This window comes from Pelodiscus sinensis, chromosome 26, assembly GCF_049634645.1.
Source record: "Pelodiscus sinensis isolate JC-2024 chromosome 26, ASM4963464v1, whole genome shotgun sequence".
Classification (NCBI taxonomy): domain Eukaryota; kingdom Metazoa; phylum Chordata; order Testudines; family Trionychidae; genus Pelodiscus; species Pelodiscus sinensis.
The window spans coordinates 11203316-11227716 of record NC_134736.1 but is presented as its reverse complement, the minus strand read 5'-3'; the positions used below and the strand labels follow the sequence as shown (position 1 = coordinate 11227716).

The 24401-nt window shown below is 43.6% G+C and overlaps 1 protein-coding gene across 18 annotated transcripts in view; it reads left to right on the top strand.

The window, feature by feature from the left end:
* ARHGAP32 (Rho GTPase activating protein 32) overlaps positions 1–24401 on the top strand; it is a 465356-nt gene that overhangs the window by 408816 nt on the left and 32139 nt on the right. For all 18 annotated transcript variants that reach the window (XM_075909249.1, XM_075909242.1, XM_075909245.1 and 15 more), the window contains 2 exons: positions 2485–2634; positions 23672–23774. In XM_075909249.1, the coding sequence (XP_075765364.1) occupies positions 2485–2634; positions 23672–23774 (253 nt within the window). The remainder of the gene's footprint in view (positions 1–2484; positions 2635–23671; positions 23775–24401) is intronic.

The window sequence follows — 24401 nt, the reverse complement described above, 5'->3', positions numbered from 1 at the left end:
AAAAGAACCATATAAACATTACAACAGGCTGTTGATACTGAATTTCTGATACCTAAGGCAGTTCATTGAATTGTCAAATGGGTGTAACATGGGAACACATTTATGCCTATTTAATGGAGCAGAAAACAAGACAATTAATTTAGTCTATATTATCTGAGTGGCTTAAAAGCACCTGATATATATTTTGATTAACAAATCCAATCTCGTGTGTGTGTGTGTGTGTGTGTGTGTGTGTGTGTGTGTGTGTGTGTGTGTGTGTGTGTGTGGCTTGAGCCTGTAAACAGTTCAATATCAAAGATGACATATTTCCTTAAACCATGTGACTTAGCTTCTACGATGAAGTAACTGGCTCTGTGGATATGGGAAAGTCAGTGGATGTGATATACTAAAGCTTTTGATACTGTCTCCCCCAAATTCTTGCCAGCAAATTAAGGAAGATTGGATAAATGCACTGTAAGATGGATAGAAAGCTGGCTAGACTGTCGGGCCCAATGGGTAGTGATCAACGGCTCGATATCAGGTTGGCAGTCAGTTTCAAGTGGAGTGCCCCAAGGATCAGTTTTAAGGCCAATTTTGTTCAACATCTTTATTAATGCCCTGGATGAAGGGATGGACTGCACCCTCAGCATGTTTGCAGATGACACTAAAATAGATACATTGAAGGGCAAGGATAGGGTCCAGAGTAACCTAATCAAATTGGAGGATTGGTCCAAAAGAAGTCTGATGAGGTTCAACAAGGACAAGTGCAGAGTCCTGCACTTGGGACGGAAGAATCCCAAGCATTTTTTCAGGCTGGGGACTGACTGGCTAATTAGCAGTTCAGCAGAAAAAGACGTGGGGCTTACAGTGGATGAGAAACTGGATATGAGTCAACAGTGTGCCCTTGTAACCAAGAAAGCTAATGGCATATTGGGATACATTAGGAGGAACATTTCCCGCAGATCTAGAAAAGTTATTATTCCCTTTTATTTGGCATTGGTGAGGCCACATCTGGAGTATTGTGTCCAGTTTTGCAATCTCATTTTCCTACTGGTTCCCCCCCCCCCCCCTTGTTTCTGGGTGGAGAAACCAACATAAATGAAAGCATTAGGCCTGGTCAGTCATTTTCCTGAGTCTCACATACTATACAGATGAAACAGTGAAACTTACATGAAATGTCATATTCATTTGGACCCATATTTTTAAAGGTATCCAGGTATCGTTATGCTCAGTGTTGCAGTGACTCATTTACCAGGGTAAATATAATTTTCAAAAGTGATTTAGGCATTTGGAGCTTTTTTGTTCTGGGATGAGAATTTTCAGGTCAGCTAGTTGGAAGTGAGTGGAACAGAACCCCTGTGCCCAGATGAAGCACAGCTCTTCGTTCTGGGAAATCCAGTCCAGAGCGGCGCAAGAAATTTCAAGTTTCAGTGCCATATCTCCACAGCAGTAGTGGCACTGCCAAGAAATGCGCCTTTGTCGTTCTGAGCAAGCAGAAACTGAGGCTCACGTTGCCTTGCTTTGTTCAAGGTGTCATTACTCTGCTGGATTTTCATTACTGTAGTAACTGTTTTAATGGCAGTAAAATATAGGTCTGGCTGTCTCACTGAGGCACGGGAATGCTAGGAGGCTAATTGCTAACATAGCAGCACAGTGCTGCGGGGACCTTTACAACTTCCTGAAACTGTAAAGACTCCCAGACAAAGCAAGTTCTTTTATGCCTGGTGATTTTTTTGAAATAGAATTCCTCTGTTCAAGCTAAATTGCTTTTAAGTCCTGTCTATAAAGGTACGTTTGTCAGGAAAGCTAAGAGGGCTCTTTTGTGCTGCCTCCTTGGAAGAGAAGTTGTCATTGAAGAGCATTGTCTTGCTTCCTGACTCAAATGTATGCCAGCTCTGCCCTGCCATTGGGATGCAGGCCATTTGTGTAGCCCCAGCCTCTCTCACCCTTCGAAAGGCAGTAACTCATAAGTCTGCATGGCGTTGGTTGCTGCTTGCATTTCTTAGTGGAACTGGAAAGTCGTAACAAACTAACTTATTTTCCCAACTCGATCCAAGAGAAGCAGCATTGTGCAGAGAAAATTGAATAGGAGGTGGAGAGTAGCACTCTTTGGGTCTCTTCTTGTCTCTGCCACAGACTCAACTTTGTGGAGGCCTAGAGGGGCAAATCACTTGATCTCTGATTTTTCAGTTTTCTCTTCCATGAAACTGGAAGTGAGCAATTCACCTACCTCACAAGGAGCTAGAAGGAATCTAGTTCACAAATAATACCTAAAGCCCTATCTTCTGGCGTGCTCAGCCCTTCCAAAGGCAGCCTTTTAGTCCTGAACTGGCTAAAAATAAAATCAGAGCCCTTGTTTTAACTTTGGAATTGAGCATAAATGCTTCTGTGACTAATCAATGTTGATGTGACTTTGAGCCTTGTGCTCTCAGTATGATGTATTGTATGTTGTTTTGCTTGCTTACCAGAACCTAAACGAGTTGATTGATTTGTTTTATTGTGCAGTGTCAAAAAAACACGGCAAGCTCATCACTTTCCTGCGAACATTCATGAAGTCACGCCCAACGAAACAGAAACTGAAGCAACGTGGCATCCTGAAAGAGAGGGTGTTTGGGTGCGACCTGGGAGAGCATCTCCTCAACTCTGGCCATGACGGTAAGAGAATATCCGCTTCTGAGTTCCTTGTTCATGCTGTTGCTTGGGTCTTATGTAAAGGGTGATTTTTATAATAGTGGTTTAGTACCTTTGTAGGGAGAAAATACCTGTTCAGTTCCAAGGGCTGTCAAATAGAGCTGCTAATGGCAGAACACGATGCAATGACTGCAAGCTGAAATCAGACAAAATCAAATTAGAATTAAGGTGCACATATTTTTAACTGGGTGCAAATAGCCTTTGGGACAAACTGGCAGGGAAAGTGGTGAATTCTACTCTCGAAGACTAGATACCTTCTGGAAGATACACTTTCACTGCACATAAAGTAGCACAGCACGGGATCAGTGGGATGAAGATCCATTGCCTTTGCTATAGGAGGTCAGACTTGACGATACGATGGCCCGACACTTCTGGCCTTACAGTCTCTGAATCTGTGGGGCCTCATTCTCCTTTCATGCCTGTGACATGAGGAGCAACTTCACTGCAGTCAGTAGAGTTCTCTCATTCACTGTTATTACCTTAGAGCAGGGCTACTCGACTTTGGAAGCCCCGGGGGCCACAATGATACTCACAGCACATGCCGAGGGCTGCAACTTAAGTGTGGTTGCAAATATATATGCAAATAGCTTCTTTCACACTGACGGGCATGAATACAAAGATTAAGGCAAGACTACACAACACAGAGGCCCCATTTAAGTCAGTTCTGCTAATATTAATAAAATGCAATAGTTACCCGATTTCCACCCATATGACAGAACTTTTAACAAGCGATGACAGTCCAGGAATTTAACTACTAAAACGCATATCAAAAGAAGACCATTATATTGACTACTTTTCTGTTTTGGTTCCCATCTGCGGGCTGCATGTTGAGTCCTGTATAAACCCAAACGGCCCAAGGGCCACGTGTTGAGTACCCCTGTCTTAGATCTTAGTCCAGCCGTGCTTTTCAGCACATTGAGCTACCTACATTCTCCATGCGTGCACCACTCAAGCCCTCCCATTTCAAATTAAATGTTTGCATATCGTTGATAATTGCACACTTCCAAGTCTTCCTTGTTCTGGCTTCAACTGAGAGCCATAATCACTAGTTGGCTAGATCCATTTGTAACATATGCCCTAGCCTTTGGTGTCTTCTCTTCCAAATTTTCATGTTAGCCATTTTTCCTCATCGCTTACTCCTAATACTCTCTGCACACTCTTATGATGAAACGCATCTAACTTCTGAGCATGTTTTCTCTAGTTGCCAGGTTTCACTGCCGTAGGTTGCTGTGGCTGTAACGATGGCTGAGTGGATGCTTAGTTTGCATGTAAGGATACAGTAGGATGGTTCCTAAGTTTACACTTTGCCGATCCTTGTTCTCACTAGCATTACCCATCCCATTGGGACGGTAGATATACATGTGGCCTCCTTGCTCCCCGCTGCTGTGCTTCCCTCCCCACTGCTCTGGGGATGTTGGGGCATTTGCTCCCCATGGTGGTGGTGGGGGGGCGCACATGCGTGGCCTTCTCCCTCCCTGCTGCTCCCGGAGCCGGGGAAGCTCGGGCTGCATGGCTTCTTCCCTCCCTGCTGCTCCAGGGATGCTGGGGCGCGCACGCTCTTCCCATGCCTGTGGGGGGGGGGGGACTCCTCCTCTCCTCCCCATGTTGGGGGTGGTGGGTCTCAGCAGAAGGGGCGGGGCTGTAGGTGAGGCTGGGAGCCTGCCTCCCCCTAGAAACTTCTCAAGTCTTCTCAAGTGTTCTCTATGACAGATGACGTAGCGGACACCTCTCCTTTCCTAATAGTATTGATTTCACTGTTCTGAAGGGGATAAAAGCTAGGCCCGCAGTTATTGCAGTGTATTTGTTCATGGCGATGTCCCAGATGTGTTGGACACTTCCCAGCAAGGACAAACTCTGCCACAAGGAGAACACGGATAAGTACGTAGAGGATGGGGAAGCGTCACAACAAACAGATTGTTTTTCTACAAGTCAGGTTCCCTGCAGGCAAATGGCAGTGAAGGCTAGGAAATAGGCAATTAGAATGCCATTGGCATTAGAAATCAGATGCATTGTTGTGCTACTTATTTTTTCCAAGCCTCTCTGTATCTCTGTGTATTACCTTAACATTATTCCAGTTTAGTCTGCATGCTGGGATCTTTCCATCTGCTTTTTCCATTGGTCCCATAAAGCACACTCACTAGTCCAGAGTCATTCCCCTACACAGCCCCTACTGGCAATGGCTGTTCAGGGAAGCAACTCAAGCAGAGCAGACTGAGGGTATGTCTACACTACCCTCCTAGTTCGAACTTGTCTAATCTCGTTCAAGTGGAACGAGGTGTACCGGTAGTTCGGAGTAGGAATCCTAGTCCGAACTACCTAGTTCGAGCCCCGTGTAGCCGCGCTGCACGGGGTTCAAACCAGCGGGGTTTTAAAAATGGCGGCTCCCCGCTTATGCAAATGAAGCCCGGGAAATTCAAATCCCGGGCTTCATTTGCAAGTGCGGTATGCCTACATTACCCCGCTAGTTCGAACTAGCAGGGTAGTGTAGACATACCCTGAGTGTCCAGCAGTTAAGGGTGTCAGGAAGCTAGCATGGGTTATAGCATCACTTCCAGCTCTGTCAGTTTTGGTTTCTTTCATATTTCTCCTCTTGCCTAACCAAACAGATTGTGAATCTGGCCAAGTGACTGACATGATATGTCAAAGTCTCAGGTCTTACAGCTTTTGCCTTGAGGCTGAAGGACAAGTGGTCAGGAAAGGGGGGTTTCTCTGCTGAGTTTATTTCAGTTGTACTTTAGACTCCTGGCTCATACAGATGGCTGAAAGGAGAGGGATTCCATTTGGGGAACAGTAGAGTTTAATCTTGTGGCTGACTCTAAGTATTTTACTGCCTGTTTTGGAGGACAGCACTCAGTGGGACTTGTGAAATCTGTAGTGTGCCGAAGCGCTTTGGTTTGTTAATTGGAGCTGGTGGAGGTCATGATAGCTAGGGCCAGTGAAGTCTTACAGAGCCAAACACTGGATGGTTTGGAAGCAGAAACTGTGCTAATGTCCCATTTAAGAAGTGGATCCAGGACGGCTAGTTTAGGCCACCTCCTTCCTGTATTTTATTTGATCTCTCAGTGGGGGAAATCAAGGCCATCAGAAGGCATGACAAGCTCGGGTCCTGGGCAAAGAGGGAATGCTGTTTAATCCCCAAAGCCCCTCTTGTTCACCTGAGTTGGGCAAATCTGAAGAGGATTTATTAAGCTTCATCAGAGACAAGGGGCAGATGCTCCCCTGGAGTAAATTATCAGCATTCCAGTGATGGATCATCTGTGAGAACGGACACCTTTGTGGACGTGCCCCTGAGTTTTTGACCCCTCCCCCACTGCACACTCCTCCATGATCATGTCTGTGCTGCATTGATGAGATCCTTTTCATATATCGAGTTTCCAGTTTTTTTCAGCCTTGACTTAATAACTCTTTCCCAACTCCCTGGAGCAAAGCAGATCCAAGCTGAATGTTGCTAACAGGGCAGATCTCCTTTTCTCGCAGCGGGGTTGATTTTCTCTGCGTGATTTGGCTCGCTGGCCTGTATTCCAAATGAGGTAATCCTGAGGGTTAGTTTTGCAGAGACATTTTTGCATTCTGATGTATCAAACTATGCATATACACAGACAGCATTTTAAGTACCCATCATTTGGAAGCGTTACAGAGCAAATTGTAAAGCAGAACTGGTTGATCTGCTTAAAGGGGAATTGAGATATCGCATGAGAAACTAGATGAGTTAGATAGTGCATGGACCCAGTAATATCCTTTCATCTGTGAGATTAGACAATAGCTCAAAAATGTTTTCAGAGTAGCTGCTAGCATGCAGTACATATGTGCATGGATTTTATCTGACAGGACAGCTAGGGACTTGTTTACATCCAGAAAGCATTTGAGGGTGTCTTAGTTCACACAAAAATCATTTCATTGAGTTAATAAACATCAACATGTCCTTACCCAATGACCAAAAGCATTTGCATGGTTTAAGCAAAAGGTTTTGGGACAAAATGTCTTTAAAACAAGGCAACACACATTCTGATGTTCCCCAGAAGTGCAGAATTGAGCTATAGTTGTGCTCTGTGATCTGAGAATTGTAGAGTCACTGCTGCTTATCTGACAAGGCATCACTTTCAAGAATTTATCTTGGGACAATGTGAGCAGTTCCAATCCCATGCCTCTGAGATGCTGCCCTTCATGTAGATGGGTCGTATTTTATTTACAACACTCCCAAATGTGCAAAATGCTTGGTAGTACAAGGAAAAGTTAAATTGGTAATCCGATGTCCCAGTCCTCCACACATATGTATTACTTTCCTCATGTAAGTAGTTCCTTAGAATTCTGTTAGACTGCTTACATGATTAAGTGCAAGTGTTTGCAGAATTGGGCCTTACTTTCACTCATCAGCCTGTGTCAAAAAATTGGCAGATAAAAGAGCAAAGGGCAAGGAAGGATGAAGGTTGCCATAGGGTGGGGATAGTTACTTGGTTTAGGGAATTTGTATGCTAATACTAAAGCATAAAACACTAACAAGTACTCATTGAGCATATCCTGTACAGATGGCTTTGTTTTTATTAATGAAGGTCAGTAGTAAAACCAGCATAGGGTGGAGGTGGTATAACACATTTATATAGCACCATAAATCTTCAAGGGAGTTCACAAACAGAGGTGAAACATGGTGTCTGCCATAATGTGTTTATTCTGCTTCATTTACATTGTAAAGGGTGGAAATGTGGCTCAGCGGTTAGGATACTGGACCGGGTGTTAGGAGATTTGGGTTCTGTTTCCAGTTCTCTGTTGTAAACTTGGGCAAGATACTTTCCTTCCGTAGCAAACTAGTTTGAGACGTATAAAGAGAAAGTTCTATGTAAAGAAGTGTTAAACACCTTACTATTAAATAAGTCATTTGACAACAGCCCTGTGTAGAATTACCAGAGTTGTCTAGTCACAAAGTTGTGGTCTCATGTGCATCAGAAGAATGTCTATCTGGCCCCCAATCCAATGAGCTCTTAAGTACATGCTTGATTTTAAACATGTGCTTCACTTGAATTGCTTTGCTGGATTGGAGCTTTGACACCATCTCCACTTTTGAGATCTGCAAGGATGCTATGGTGGATAGCCCTAGATTTAGAGCACAGAGTTGTCAAAAGAGAGCCATTGAATCTGCCAGTCTTTTTTCTTGTTGGCATATCAGAAACTGCCTCTGTCATCCTTTAGGTTGCTTCTATTTACCTTAGCTTCTTTTAAAGGGAGGTGTCTGTGTAGTGTCTGTTGCAATTGGGTGGTGTCAGTAGACATTGGCTTTATCAGTTTGTTTTGAAATTTGTTCTTGTATAATTGTTGGGTGTCAGACACAAGTTGGGGGCAGGCAGGAGAGAAATAAAAATATAAATCTTTGTAATAAAGACAACAGAGGAATATTTTAATATTGAAATTATTTTGTATACCCTGACCAATGTTAATCGATCACAGTGATTTGTGGTAATTTTATGGGAAACTGTGTCCTTATATTTTTCTTTTATGCTCTCAGTAGAGGGCTCAACCAGTAACAGGACTTCACTATGCTAGATGCAGTTACATACACTTAGGCCATGTCTTCAGTAAGAAGAAGATTGATGCTGCCGCGATTGATCTTCCAGACTTCTATTTAGCGGGTCTAGTAAAGGCCCACTAAATCGAACTCATAGGATGTCCCTCCATCACTGGCAGGAACTCCTGCTCCTAGGAGGAGTAAAAAAGCTGATGGGGGCATTGTTCCCATCAGCCTCCCACTGTGGGGACGGCAGGAGGTTACTCAAATTAAGGTAAGTCAACTCCATTTGCATAATTAACATAGCTGGAGTTGCCTATCTTAATTTAACCTTCCCCTTTAATGTAGACCTGGCCTTAGTGAGAGACAGCTGCTGCCCTAAAGTGTTTGTGTTACTAAATAGGCAAGAAAGACAAAGGGCAGGAGACTGGAGGCATCATTATACCCATTTTGCAGATGTAGAGCTGAGGCATAGAGAGATGAATGATAACATTTTCAAAAACACCTAAGTCTCACTTTCCAAAGACACACTTATGAGCCCAAGGAAATCTCATTGACAGTTGGTAGAACTTAGGCTCTTAAGTCATCTGCTCAGTGTTACACAGGAAGTTTGGACAGATGCTGGAGTTGAACCCCCCACCCCCACCTCCTAAATCCAGTGTTGTATCCAGAAGATCATTCTTTCCATCACTGCTAGGGATGTTAAAAGTCATTTAAAAATGTAACCGTGTAACTGCTAAAAATTCTAGTGGGAACACTGTGGGCTCTGCAGTATAAAGCTTTATACTGCAGAGCCCATAGTGAAGCCTCCCTGGGAACAGGGCTGACAGCCCCTGTCAGACCTGTTCCTAGGGAGCCAGCGTATAAATGTAACAGAAACTGATAAGCAATTACACTTTTTTATCCCTAATCACCGCTAGGAATCCAATACAAAAGTTCTCTAACTAAAAATGAGTAGTTCTGTGGCATCTTAGAGATGAACAAAAATATATAAATAGTATCATGAGCTTTCATGGGCAAAACCCACTTTGTCGATGAGCTTGAGACTTGTGTATACGTGAGTATCTATCTATCTATATCTATATTTATATCTATATCTATATACGTACTATATACTTTTGTTAGTTTCTAAGGTGCCACAGAACTTCTTGTTGTTTTTAAAGTAACAAGCTAACATGGCTACGACCCCTCTGAAACTTTTCTTCTCTAAATAAAGGATTCTGCCCTGTTAGAATACAGAGAAAGGTCTAACGGGGTGGTGATGTAACGTGTACCACTCATTGAGCACTTTTCTATGCTCATAGTGTGTTACAAACATTAACTCATTCATCCTCACTGCATCACTGCCATTTTCCAATGCGGAGGCTGAATGACAGAGATGAAGTAACTTGTCCCATGCTATACAGCCGTGGTCACCAACCAGTAGATCGCAAGCTACCGGTAGATCTCAGGGGCTCTAAGAGTAGCTCTGGAGCCCTCTCTGAACTGCGCACCTGCGCATTACATTTACATTGGATTTCCTCATTTGAGGAGCAGCTACTCACCGAGCAACAACACAGGTGAGTAGCTACGAGGAATGGTGGGAGCTGGGATGTCGGGAGGACTGAAATACCCCAGCAAGCTGCCTGTGGCTTTCAGCTGAAAGAGGCTGCCCCACACTCCAGCTGATCGGCGGCTTCTCCTCTGCGCCTGCCCACGTGGAGCTTGGTGCACCCTGGCTGAGCGCCATGGCCAGCTGGCCGGGCAGCCACTTCTCTTCCCTCCAGCCCACCTGCCCTGCGCTCAGCCCAGGGAGGCTGCGTCTAGCAAGCTGGAGCAAGCTTCCCAGGCTGAGCACAGGATCACAGATGCCCATCTGATAGACTGTATATGACTAGCAATCTCAGACTTCAAGACACTGGCAGATACTGTTCAGTCACAGGTGTCACACTGAGACTTTGTTATTGGAAGAAAAAATATATAATGATCAATACTTGATTTTAGATTTACAGAATAGCAGAGAACAAAATGTAGAATTGTAAATGCTTCATTTGACATTTAAATAGCATGAATTAAAAACAGACCATTTATTTCATAACTATAAATGTGTGATTTTAAGTTTATATATTTCAGAATTTAAAAATAAACTGTTTAACAGAGTGTATAAGGGCTGAGGATAGCAAATGATGGACAGGAGAATAGAGGGGGCGGGGCTTCAGGGAAGGGGCGGGGCGGGGCGGTAGATCTTCGCCTGTTCTGAGACTTAAAAAGTGATCTTGGGTGTAAAAAGGTTGGAGACCACTGCTATACAGTAAGCAAATGGCAGAGTCAAGACCAGAATCCAGGTCTTCTGACTCCCCTTGCTGTGCTCTAACCTCTAGTCTAAGTTGCTGCCTCGTGGGTATAGAATGAGTGTGCCTCAATGAAACAACTGCAGCTAATATCTGTCAGTGGTTTCCACTTGTGACACCAGATTATGACAGCGCACACATTTCATAAAGATACAAAGAACATCTCCTCTCGCTCTGTCTGTCTTTAACGTCAGCTGTTGGGGACTGTTGAGATTAAGGTGTCACATCCTCTTGAGGTGTGGTTTTTATTGCACAGATCAATTCAGTTATGGTCACTTCAGTGCCCATGGGATGTATGCCTTCATTTAATTTTGGTGTTCAGCTTCGTTAACTTTTAAATATGTTTTCCCACTGATTAAATTGTTTGGAAGCAGCCCAAGCTTGTTAAGGAGAAGTTCTTTCTTCATCAGCTGTTGAGAGATACTCAGTTTGTTGTGCTCTGTTGATGTCTGCCATGCTGTGTTGTTTCATGGAGTGGCAACCCTGCAGCATTTTCTGCATAGTATAAGTCCCTGGTAGGGGAAGCATATGACTCATAGTTCTTCCTGTTACAGCACAGAAAGGCACAAGATACCTACCAACCTCCTCTCCAAAGGGAAACTGAGTAGGAATTCCGTGAAGAGTATTATTTACAAGGAATGCATCTCTGCAGCAGAGGAGTTGTGTATGCCCCTTCAGTATACTCATTTGTTCCTAACAAGAATTAGAAATGAAACTTCCTGTGTGACTGCTGAAATTGTTTGTTAGTAATTGTGGAGCACTCACCTCTCTTTGCCTTAGTTTTCCCAGCTGTAGAATAATAATGATCCTGACCTCATTTGTAAAGTGCTTTGAAATTTAAAGATGAAAAGTTGTATTGAAGAATTAGATATTTTTATTACATTATTATTAAATATGGATCCAAGTTGTTATGTACAGGTTGTGTATATTTAGGAGGGAGTGGTCCAATGTAGTGTAGTTCCTGCCTGTGCCATTGACTCTTGCTTTATGAATGTGGACAAGTCACTGACTGCTCCCTGCCTCAGTTTCCCCACCTGTAGAATAGAGACAGTAGTGCCTGTAGTTTTGAGCAATATGTGTAACAAGTGTTCCAAAAGTACTAGGCAGTGGTATTATTACTTATAAATTGACAGGTAATTTGAATAAGGTCATGTGTTTTATATGCGTTTGTAGGAGAAGTTTACACTTTAACTTGGGAGGATGCTGTACTGATACTGTAAGGAATGTATCAGAATTTCCTGGCCTATGGAAGAATGATGGGGATGCTCAAATGTTGTACATATGCTCAAATTGCTTGTGCTGCTGCTTAAGACACCTGGTGAATGGTTCTTTATCTGCTGTTAGGACTGCATGCAGGCTAAATCTATTACATCCTAAAGTTAAATTGCCAAACATTTTAGTTATTGTTTGATGTTTGTGCAAATCTGCACAATGAAAGCTGCTGTACCATAGATTTCAGCTGTACTAGTTCTTTGTGGCTGAAGTAAAAGGAAATATTTGAGAGTGAGAGATATTATGCATCTGTGTATCTCTATGCAATGGCTATATTAAGGAGTCATCTCCTGCCACAAGTAGAAAAAATTGATCTAGAAATACCATAGAGATTTCTTAGATAAGGGAACTTGTGGCTTAACCCCAAGTCACAATACTCCCTTTCAGACACTATTCCCCATTTAAAATGGGAAGGACATCTTTGGCATGTGGCAGGGATGTGTTAGTAACAGTAATAAATTCTCTTCTTCAAGTACTGTCCCAGTGGGAGTTCCACTTCAGGTGTGTGTGTGCCCTGTGCCTTTGATCAGACATTATTGGTAGCAGTGTCCGTTCAGTCCATGCATGCACCTTACACATCCTCGTGTCCTGTACTGAGGCTAAATAGGGCTTTATGGGCGATTGACAATAGTTCCTTTTCAACTGCCTTCAGTCAGATAAGAGGTGTAGTGTGTGCCGGTTTTTCTCTTAAGTTTGACAGTATAGTACAGATTGAACCTCTTTAGTCCAGCTCGGTAACATCTGTAGTCCGGTATGATTTTAGTTAGCTGGATGTCCATTTATCATTGGTATGGCCAACTTTCCCACAATCTTTGAAGTTTATTTATAGCAACCAATCTTGGCTCTCAGTGTTCTGTGCTGTTATTTAGCTCTAATTTACCCCTCTATGTCTTCTAAGAGCACAGTACGCAGTGGAAGTTTTGGTAATGCTGCTAGAAAATATAAGCCTCCCATGGTCCAGCAAATTCTCCAGTTTGGCATTGGTCAGGTCCCAAGGGTGTTGGACTAGAGATTCAACCTTTATATAAAGTTAATTCTTTATTTAATTTATAGGATTCCGATTACTATATAAGTGTTGGAACTGTTGTTCCCTGCTTTCTGTTTTATTAAAAAAGTATTGTTCCCCTATTGAAGGGTCAAAAAAACAAAATTTCCCCCTTGTTTCTGAGGCTCTGGGCTCTCCTACATTTTAAAAGGTGCTTGAAAAATAATTCCCGTCCGCAAAAGAGATTCTCAGTGTATACGGTTCTTGGGAGACTTGCATATGCCAAGTATGTGCAAGATTTGCACTTCTGTCAAGAGAAGATCCTCCAAAAACAGGGAAATGAATATAGATTGTTACAAATGGAGCAGACCTCAAGACTGGCTTTGGACCTCATTGAACAGGGATCCACTACTTTTGTTAGTTTCCTGTCTACATCAAGATCACAGTCAATGAGATCCCGATTGTTGACACACTCAGTGAATGAGGTACATAGTAATAGGGATGTTAGCATATAGGCGTTTAAATGATTAACTGATAAGCCTAGTCTTATCAATTAATCCAAAAGACTACACACACATACCATTCTACTACTTTTGGTGGTTTATCATCAGCAGGGATCCTGACTTCCTTCTAATTTGCCAGCTCCCCACTGTTGGTATAATGTTTTCAGTGATACATTGTTGCAGGCTTCTGAAAAGGAAGAATGCGGTTAGTAAAACAAGTTAGAACAAGAAAGGATCATCTGAGGCAGCATTTCAGCTGGGAGGCACTGGTTAGGCTAAGTAAAACTAGCTCCAACTTGTTTTTCCTTTACTCTTGAGAAGACCTTGCAATCTACATGTCGTCTCTTTGGTTCCTCACGTTCATTGTGTTAGTCCCTTGACTGTTTAAATAATTTGTAATTATAATAGATTACTGGCTGGCTGAGAATCTTGGCAAATTTTAGGAATACCACAGTTTGGGGCCTTGTTTTTAAGGGTTAGGATAATCTAGCCCAACATTATTAAATCTGGTTTACTCCTTTGAGGTCCTAATACTGACAACATGCATTGGCCTTATCATGTCTTGGTTTTAATAAGAAAACAGTGTAGAAAACTGCAAATAAGCAATAATGCGAAAATTAATTTAAAAATAGCTATGTAAACACAAATGAGTTTTGCTTCTTTTCCTTTCTCTTTTTAAAAATAGCATAAATCTATCAAAATTATGGATAATCTGTGAAATTCAGGTGCCCATTATATCTTTGAAAAGTTACATGAGCCCAAGTGGAATCTACTCAAACTGATCTTTCTAGCTAATTGTTTGCCATCTAAAGAGTTTCCACAAAACTGCCATTTTAAAGATGAATGCATTTAGATTACAGGCAGTCCCCGGGTTACGTACAAGATAGGGACTGTAGGTTTGTTCTTAAGTTGAATCTGTATGTAAGTCGGAACTGGCGTCCAGATTCAGCCGCTGCTGAAACTGACCGCCAGTTCTGACTTACATACAGATTCAACTTAAGAACCCCAAGCGTCCCCAAGTCAGCTGCTGCTGAAACTGATCAGCGGCTGATTCCAGGAAGCCCGGGGCAGAACAACTCTGCCTCGGGCTTCCTGTAGTCAGCGCTGGTCAGTTTCAGCAGCGGCTGACTTGGGGACGCCTGGGGCAGAGCAGAGCCTCAGAAGCGCGGGGACCATCTCCAGCAGACCAGGGACACTGGGAGCAAAACTGCAGCCGTGGCGGGGTCCTGCGCCTCTGAGGCTTTGCCAGCAGACCAGGGGCACCGGGAGCAGCTTTTCTCGCCCCGGAGGTCGAGGTGGCGGGACCGCTGCCTGCGAACTCCGGGGCGAGAGAGCCCCGTTCGTAAGTGCGGATCCGACATAAGTCGGGGACTGCCTGTACAAGGTCTTCAGTACAGAGGTTGTCTTGATGAGGCTTGTAGAGTGTCCAGCACATTGAAAGCTGTAAGCACTATTGTAATACAAATAGAAAATAAACCTAATCATGTGAAAGTAGAAAATTCCTGGCGTTTAGTTCCAAAATTAGTTTGGGAACGCTTCAGGTTTGAATCTTAAACTGATCTACTGATGTCAGTTGCTAAGCAATAACTCTTTTTTTCATACACAAAGGTTTGTTAATTGCTGCCTGAAATGGTAGATCATGCATGTGGAATGTAAAATTTGTATCTGAATTTTGCAGTTCATCACCATCTTTACAACAACAACAGGCTAAAACAAAACTTTGGTTGTAGACAGCTCTTAGATGCACACATCCAACGTGAGGGGCACATAAGTACCTCAGATAGGCCTGAGCTGAGAATTTCAGCCCTGATTTTGAACTTCTCAGAACTTCAGGGGCATCTGAGTGAGACATTTTGGTTTGATGCTTGCTCTGCTTTTAAGCACCTACATCAGTGGTGGGCAACCTGCAGCCCGAGGGCCACATGTGGCCTACTGGGGTTCTTTATTTGGCCCACTGGACATTTTGTTTACCGTTGCCCATGTGCAGGGTTGCCAGATTGTACTGGTTTCCATCCGTGTCGTTTTTTCCTACTGGTATTAGTAAAGTGACGTGCACATAAAGCCCGTGCGCATGAAGTGAGGTGCATGCTGACTGCACAACACATTGCCTATGAGAGCCGTGTGCACCCTCTGCAGCCAATCAAAGCACTGCTACGGTTCATTTGGCACAGCCTGCAAATTGCAGATATGCAGGCGCTGTGAGCAGAACTGCCCTATCGCAGGAGACCCTCTTGGTTATGACAAACTTATGGGCCACTGAGATGAAGGAGGGCCACTCATGCAGCCCACTCACGAGCCTAGGTTGCCCATTGCTTCCCTACATGCTAAAAGATGTAGAATAGTCCAATGGTTAGAGCTGTAGCTTCGGAAGTAAGTGACCTGGATCAGTTCCCTCTTCGGCCATAGGCTTCCTGTGTGGCCTTAGTCTCTATGTCTGAGTTCCTGTTCTGTCCAGTGAGGTGAATAGCACTGCAGTGCCTCACAGAGCTATTGTGAGGATAAACACCTTGAGGTTTGTGAGGTTCTCAGATAACTACGGTGATTGGGGACCCGCTAAGTACCTGGTACAGATAAAATCCGAGCCCTCCAATGCCGGATTTGAACACCTGGCCAAGACTGGGGAATTGTAGGATGTATCCTTTAGCTCAGAATATGTAATTCATGCAGAGTGAATACAATAAATATGTCTTAAAAGTGTCAACCAGTTTTACAGGTGCTGACTTTACTCCCCTGCTATAGGCGTAGAGATTCTTTCACACTTGTTACATTTTTCCAAACACTAGACTCATAGGTGTGCTCTCTGTATGTGTTTCTACATACTGCCATAGGTTTTACTTCAGATGCTTTCAAGTGGGTTTTCTGAGACCTGAGAAATCATTAACCAGGACACAGGCTAATGGACACATTTATTCTCTGTGATTTGCACCTTGTATATTTACCAGCCCAGACTTACTCAGTCTGTCTCTTGTGATCCTTTATTACTCACTTCCTGCCAGTTTTGTCTTGTACACAACAGAAATGTTGTCTTATAGTTTTGTGTAAATCTATTGGATATGCTATTTATCACAATTCCACACACAGGTTGTGAACTGGAGGAAATGATTTATAAAGGCACATTATGGGACCATCCTTGGGTGAAGCTGTTTGGAAGGGTTTACAGCCCACTTCAGCTTTTTTCTCTTGTGGGTTCTAATGCCTTCCAGCTCCTTTGTTTATATTGCTGTCCTGCCAGCTGTTGTTCAGTGTAGCTAACTTTTACTGCTGATTTCAATGTGTGGCCTGGTATTTTGTATTCTGGAAGTGGCAGGTTGATACCAGATATATGTAAATCTAAAAGCACATGTATTGCCCTTTAAAATCATTACAGATTGCATCTTTAAATGATGGGAAAGCATAGATGTGAGCAGAGAGAGACACAGAGTTTAGTGAGGCATAGGTGTAATCTTGTGATCTGAAGAGAGGACTAGGAACAATGTACAACTGATCTCAAATCCCATCCCTTATACTTCCTCTGTGACATTAGGCAACTTAACATCTTTGCTTCAGTTTCCCCAATTCCAAACCGTGAATACTAATAAGCATATTTTGCATGATCTGCTTTTATTTGTGTAGATTAGGGATCTAAAATCACAGTTAAATAAAATGTTTAACCAGTTAACCATGATTGCACAGTGGGTGGCTGCTCCAGTCTAGCCAGGCTGGAGCAACCTCCTGCCCGCAGTGAGGTGAGTCCAACTGGGCTGAAACAGCCCCCGCCCCTCCTAGTCGGGGGGCTGCTCCAGCCAAGCCAGGCCCATTGTGGCCTTCTTACTTGGTTAACCCGTTAAACATAAGGCTTAACCATTTAACTGATTATCCGGGATTTTACATCCCTAGTGCGCGCACACTGACCTCTCCAAGAGCACCACTAAAAGTGAGTGTTGACCAGTGTTTCCTAAGCTGTGCGGTGCATGGCTTCACAGGTGATTAATCAGCCCGGCCCAGTCAGTCAGCTCAGTACTGATTAATCACCTGTGAAGCTGTTCTGCTGCCCAGCTTAAAGGACTGGTCAACACCCACCTTTTTAGTGGTGCTCCTGGAGGGGTCAGCCGTTGTGACTTATTTTGGTCCAGTGTCCATTGTTGAAGGCACATATGTCCTTGCCTTCTTTCAAACTGAGCTCCTTTTGGCTCAGCTTAGCATTGTAAAACAGCCCCTTGGTAGCTTTCCTGCTCTTCGAGAGGGGAATAGCTTTCTGAGCTGTGTGAGAAGGGAACTAAGAAGAACAGTCCAGCTATTAAAATGATGAAAATTAAATCTCTTTCCACTCCTTTCCGCCTGCCTCCTTAGGAGTGGCTGAAAGTAATTAGCGTTGATAAGAGAAATTCCTTATGCCTCACCTACATAGAGGGCACCAGGGGCTTGGTAATTAATTTGCATTTTGAAATACCAGTGCCATGAGGAGAATAAAACATGGGAAGCAATATCTAATGTTGTAGCAACAGCCTATATGTCTTCTCCTCTATTTAGCTGTCAAGAATGGTATTTTGTTTCTTTATTTTTTTCATACAGTAAGGTTCATGACCTGGCCTTGGAACACTCAGAGCTGGTCTACACTTGAAAGTTTTACTGGTAGAACTGTTGCTGTTAAAGCTACAATTGTTTTAAAACAATCAAAGTAGAAGTCCAAGTGTGGGCATAGTTATACTAGTACAGTTATTCCCCTTCCAGTACAAAACCATTTTATACCAGTATAACCACATCCATACTTGGGGCTGGGGAGAGGTGCTTTGATACTGCACTGTTACAGGTAAAGTGGTTAGACTGTCTGGTGAAGATATGCTTCAGGTAAACACACAAAGCACACTTACATCCCATAAATGTCAATGGGACTTAAGCATGTGGTTCAACTCCATTGGAATTGCACTTCAGAGAGCTGAGCATTGCACTTTGCCTTCACACAATCCTGGTTAAGTTACTGTCGGTTAAAAGACAATCCGGCCTGAAGCAGATTGCATTGTAGAAAGCTGGTTCCATTTGTAGGCACCACAAGGTCTTTCTCTGCTCTAATAGCTGTCTCATTTTTATAACCTCCTTTGCTGTTACATTTAAGACCTACAGTACAAAAGTCATTCTGTCCGATAAGAGAGAGACATTGCCAGGAAGCAGTATAGTTCAAGATAGTTGACTTAGGCTAAGTCTACACTGCCACTTTGCTGTGCTGCCATTTTCTGGCTCAGGAATGTGAAAAACCCCTTTCCCCAAGCACAGCTAGTTACAGTGCTGTCAAGTGCCATTGTTAGCCACTCCCCTCATGGTGGGGTACATAGAGCACTGGGAGAGCTTCTTCCATTGTCATACTTTCTTGCCACTGCCACAGTTGCTCTTTAATTTTACAAGTGTAGGCGAAGCCTTAGACTTTCTTTCATAAATGTGCATTTTTAACATGGGCCATTTCTTGCAACTCCTGCCCCATCTTGAAGAAAGTCCATGCTTTTATTTTTAAATTTTGGTAGCTCATGGGAGCATGTTAGGCACGGGATGGGATGTAGGGGAGATCTGAGGGACGAGACTAGTTAAGTTGTCAACTTGAATATGCAGGAGTAGAGGGTAGGATGATACTGCGTGCTTATAAAATGCCACCTGCAAGCCACTTTTGGCATTGGCCCGGGTGGAATAATGAAAAAGTCAGTAACCCTTTCAAATCGCCTCTTTGTATAGAAGAGCATCCCCATGCAACTGTGTCTTAAGGTGGGAAGGAGATCTGGGAGGGCATTTTTAAAGAAGGATAAATAGGTTGCTGAAATGAAAATGGCCCTACAGCTAAAAAGCAGAGCAGCTTGCAAAATGGTAGCAGTTTTGTGAGAGGGTTTGTTCTTATGATTTTTTTAAAACGTGTATTTTCCAAACATTTCAGCTGTCTTCCGTGAAAAGCACACAAAGCACATGCAGTAAGCTGTAGTCAGAGAGGTGGGTTTTTTTAAAGCACATTAGCAATGATGGGTCTGTATGAACTGCAGTTACATTCCCACTGGCTATTGCCAGCTGGCTCGGGTAGGGAGCTGTTTAACTGCAGTGGAGAAGTTCACTCTAGGGCGGGAGCTCAGGCGCTAGGACCCTGTGAGGTGGGATGGTCCCAGTGCTTGGGCTGGAGCCCAAACCAGGGTGACTATATTGCAGTTAACCAGCTCCACAACCAGAGTCCTGCAGGCCTGAATCAACTGGCACGGGTCAGCTTTGGATGTCTAACTGCAGCGTAGACATACCAAACGATGTCAAAAATAAGACAGGGAGGGAAGTGGGAGAAAAGATGCCTTAGCATTTCAGCAAGTCTCGGGAATGTATCTGCTAGTGGCATCGGAGTGCCTATGGTGACTCATTGCTTATATTGGTATCAACCAAGGACAATTTTTTATTATTATATTCCCGTCTCACTGCCTCACCATCCTGCGCCTTCATTTAATTGCTTTTTTGCTAACTGTCTTAGACATCCATAGTTCAGTGGTGTTTGTTTAAAATGTTAGCGACGATATGTACAAGTGTTGATTCCATTCATTGTTCATGTTTGAAGGATCATTTCCCTTTTACAGCCATTCGCTATGTGTGGAATTCAGCTGAGCAGCTGCAGTTCAGTGCGATACGGTCCGTTAGCCAGCCAAAAGGCCCTGGCTTGTGCAGTAGTGCACCTGATTGCTGAAATACTGTAAAAATGACATTGCTGCCGGGGAGCTCAGTAGGAGGTCTCATTCCTCAGGCTTGAAAAAATAATTCTGATTCCAGCTCGGGAAGGAAGATAACAACACCCAACAACAACAGAGCGAGGGCTGCTACGGTTGTTGAATGATTAAAAGGGGGAAACAAAGTGAGATCAGTGTACTATAAAGGGTCTGATTTCAGGATGAATTAAAACACCCTTGAAAATGAGATCTATAAAACTTAAATTCCATCCTGATGGGAGGGATTAACCCTCTCAGTCCCAAGGAGAGATGCTGTGAAATTTGCAAACCCACTGGGAAATGCTGAAGAATGAGCTGAAAAATTCCTTGAGTCACCCCAGTGATAAAACATGCTGGGGTCTCCTGTGGTAGAGTTTCCGCATTCCCAGGCTTCTGTGTTTTAATGCTTGGAATGTCAGATACGTGGGCCAGCCAGGAGAGGTAGAGAGGGAAATGGGATGTCTGGTCCTGGAGTAGGAGGAACACCAGGTGCTCAGTGCCCCCCAAAATGTGGGTGTTTAAATGCAGCAATTATCGATTAATTCTAGCACCTGGGAGTGCCTGTGAAGTGATTGTTTCCTTGAAGGGGGATTATCTGGAGCCCGGAGGTTGCGGGTGATATTGCCTAGAAGGGGAATAAAAACAGCAATGCAAGTTGCTAAGTTTTTATTATTATTCGTTTGAATTATGGCAACATCTGGGAGCATCATGGGTCAGGGTCTCGTGGCGCTAGGCGCAAATGGTCCCTGCCACAAAGACCTCACAGTAAGTATTAGGCATACAAGAGACAACAGGAGCCCAAGGACGCAACAAGACTGCACTAGACATCATAATAGGGAATGGTCTCAGGACACCAACTGCCTCTGTATTGTCCAGTTTTTGGTAGGCAACTTGAGCGTTATTGTTGGCTGTTTTTACGGCAATTACATATTTCTTGTTGGTGCCAGAAACGTGCAGCTGCCAGGGGCTGAGGAAAGGTGTGATTGGAGGGGGAAAATTTAAAATGCTCATGAAATCTTCCCATGCCTTTTAATTTTAACTAGGAAACTAAAGTCATCCTGCCAGGAAAAAAAGAGCCTTTTTAACTACAGGTGTACTAGCTACCCAAGTAATCAGGTGTTTTAGGCACCTCTCCAAGCCGTGCTCCATCCGTAACTCTAGCACAGTTCAGTGACTGTTTAGTGTCTCATCTTGGTCACAGAATGGGACAGTGTGGTAACCAGGCCAGGAGACAAACACAGTGGAATTTCTGGGGTGAATGGGCCCGCAGTGGTTTTGCCCCACGGTAAGTCTAATTGTGCTACCGAAGCTCTTGCTATGGTGAATAAGCCAGTTCAATAAATGCATTGCTATGACTACATCCCCCTCTTTGCATGAAATCAAGAAAGGAAAAAAACAACCCAAAGTGTCACAACAGGCTGCTCCTGAAGTCTAATGATGACTTGCATACAATACTGACCATGCTGTGTATTTGCACAGCTGGAGATGTCCTAGGAGTAAAACCATAGAAACGTGAAGTTATTTCTCTCTCATGCAGGACTTTAGTTAGGCAGCTCAGGCCGCTGTTCTAGGTTAGGGCTCTCAACTAGAGTGTATATATATCCCTGGGGTACATAGAAGTCTTACAGGGAGTACATCAATTCATCTAGACATTTGCCTGTTTTTCCAACAGGCTACATAAAAAGCAAGAGCAAAGTCAATGTAAACTAAAATTTCATACAGTGACTTATTTATAATGCCACACACTGAAATGTAAGTACAATATTTATATTCCAATTGATTTATTTTATAATTATGTGGTAAAAATGAGCAAGCAAGCAATTGTTCAGTAACAGTGTGCTGTGACATGCCTGATTTTTGTAAGCAAGTTCTGGCTGAATGTCTCAAGTCCAGCACACTGTGGTCCAGCAATATCTGTGATCCAACATGATTTTAGTTAGCTGGATTCACTTACCACGGGTGTGGCCAAGATTCCCATGGTCTCATAAAGTTTGTTTACAGCCACCAGTCCTGGCGCTCAATGTTCTGTGCAGTTATTTAGCTCTAATTTACCCCTTAATGTCTTCTAAGAGCCCAATGAGCAGTGGAAGTGTCGGTAAAACTGCTGGACAATATTGACCTCCCGTGGTCCAGTTTTCTGGTTAAGCATCAGTCAGGTCCTGAGGGTGCCGAACTAGAGAGGTTCAACCTGTAATTCTTAGTGAGGTGAAACTTGGGTGTACACAAATCAGCTTCCTGAAAAGGAGTTTGGATAGATTGAGGACCACTGCTTTAGGTTGCCCAACAGTGGAAGGGGACGATCCCAAGGCACCTACAGGTTTGAGCAGGAGATAGGCACTGATCAGAACTGGTTTTCTCTGTAAGAAGGGTTTTGTTTCCAATGCTGTATGGTGCAGGATGGCGTCCATTTCCCAATAGTCGCTGCTTGGTGTTATGGAAAGCAGCTTACGACACTGTGACTATCGAGGGTATAACACCAAATGGCAGGCTGTTCTACAGTTCATGGTACATTAGTCTGAAAGGTATCTCTTATCTCTAGAGAGCCTCTGAAAATGTCTGCTCCTTGCTTTGCCCAGGTTGCTCAGCTGCTTCTGTGCCTGATGTGAAGCAGAACAGCAGTAAAGGGGATAGTCCAACAGTATTTCTGGCAGATGATGCATATGACTTGGCAGATTGGTAAGGGTACATCTAGGTCATTGTAGGAGCTGTGGCAAGATGGTGGAATCTCCATCCCTAGAGGTTTTTAAGTCCCATCTTGACAAAGCCCTGGCTGGGATGCTTTAGTTGGAATTAGTCTTGCTTTGGGCAGGGGGTTGGACTTGACCTCCTGAGGTCTCTTCCAGCCCTAGGATTCTATAAGAAAGTTTTTCCATGAGGACTTGATGATGCTTAGATGGGTCTGATCTTAATTTCCTGTGAGGGCTCATATCAAGTCTCATTTCCCCGTTAAAGGGAATCAGTTTAGCTCTTCCTTTAAATCCATCAGGATAGTTAACTAGATCACACAGTGGCAATTCAATTGTATTGAGAAGCCAACTGGAGATGTCCTGAATGTTCCTATAAATCTAATTACACCCCCTGGATCTTACTTTCAGACCAGCCTTATATGGGTCTTTGTACCCAGTTTTCCACTGCAGTTCAGAGGGTTCATTGTGTCATGGAGCTTTCTAAATCCACGGACGCTCAAATGCACCAGTGCCCCGCACATACAGAGCTCAAATTACCAATCATAAAAATGCTGGTAACTGTGAGGTAGAACACGGTATTTCTTGACCAGCGTAAGCAGTTTAAATCAAGCCAGGGGAAAGAATTTCATGTCGAATTGAAGCTGCAGAAAAAATTAGGGGTAGACAGAATGCAATTGCTCAATTTCAGATTGGGCAGGATAGTGAAGGCAACTCCATGGCTCGTTTGTAAGTGTTACAGACCTTCAGCAACCACAGCTGGTGAGAACCTGTTCTGTATCTCATCTGAGAAATGGCATTTCCTGCAGCACAGTTCCCCCTTACACCATGCTTCAGTACTGACTTACAGCAAAGCATTCCTGTTGCCAGTACCCAGCAGTATTTCCTCTATCACCTAGGCTTCCCTTAGTCTCCCATCCAAGTAGCACCCAGGGAAGAGCCCATCTGTGCTTAGCTTATGAGAGCTGACACCATCACAGCTCCTCGGTAACATGGTCCACTAAACACTGCCCCCCTCCCTTTTTTTCTTTTTAGTTCCTCAAGTCCTCAAGAGCTGCACCGAATTCATTGAGAAGCATGGCATTGTGGATGGAATATACCGTCTGTCCGGAATTGCGTCCAATATCCAGAAGCTACGGTATGCTTGTATTGTATTCGATGAATCCCAGCACATGCTAATTGAAATGCTCTGGCTTCAGAATCCTAGAGTTTGGTGATTACAGGTGATAGGTGTCTGGGAGAACAGTTGGGGAGCTACCGTGCCAGCAGCTCCCCACTGCTCATGGCTGCTTCATGAGCAATATGCTATAGCTCTGCAACATTTTAAATCCCACTGGTCTCTTTTTTACAGAAGTTAAGTGAAATGATTAACTTTGTCTACATGCCGCAGTGTCTCTGGTTTTAACTCAACTCTCTTTTTAAACCAGTTTATTAAACTGGTGCACATGCACCGTGTGTGTGCCCTTACTTCAGTTCAAGGGCAGCACATTTTGATTTAGTTTAAACCTGTTTCCAGTTGACTTTAACAAAATGTTTTAAAAAGACCACTCAGTCTGAAAAAGTGGGTCCTCGTAGGTTTGCATCAGTTGCAATGGTATGAGTTTAAATCCCCTAGTTTTATACCAGTGCGGGTTTTCCAGTAGACAAATCCTCGGCAATACTTGAATATTGCCTGTCTTTCTAGAATACCATTAGTACGTCTCAGAGGAGCAAGCAGCCTATACCCTTGCAGTGGAAGTTGCTAGCTGGAGGAATTCATTCTCCT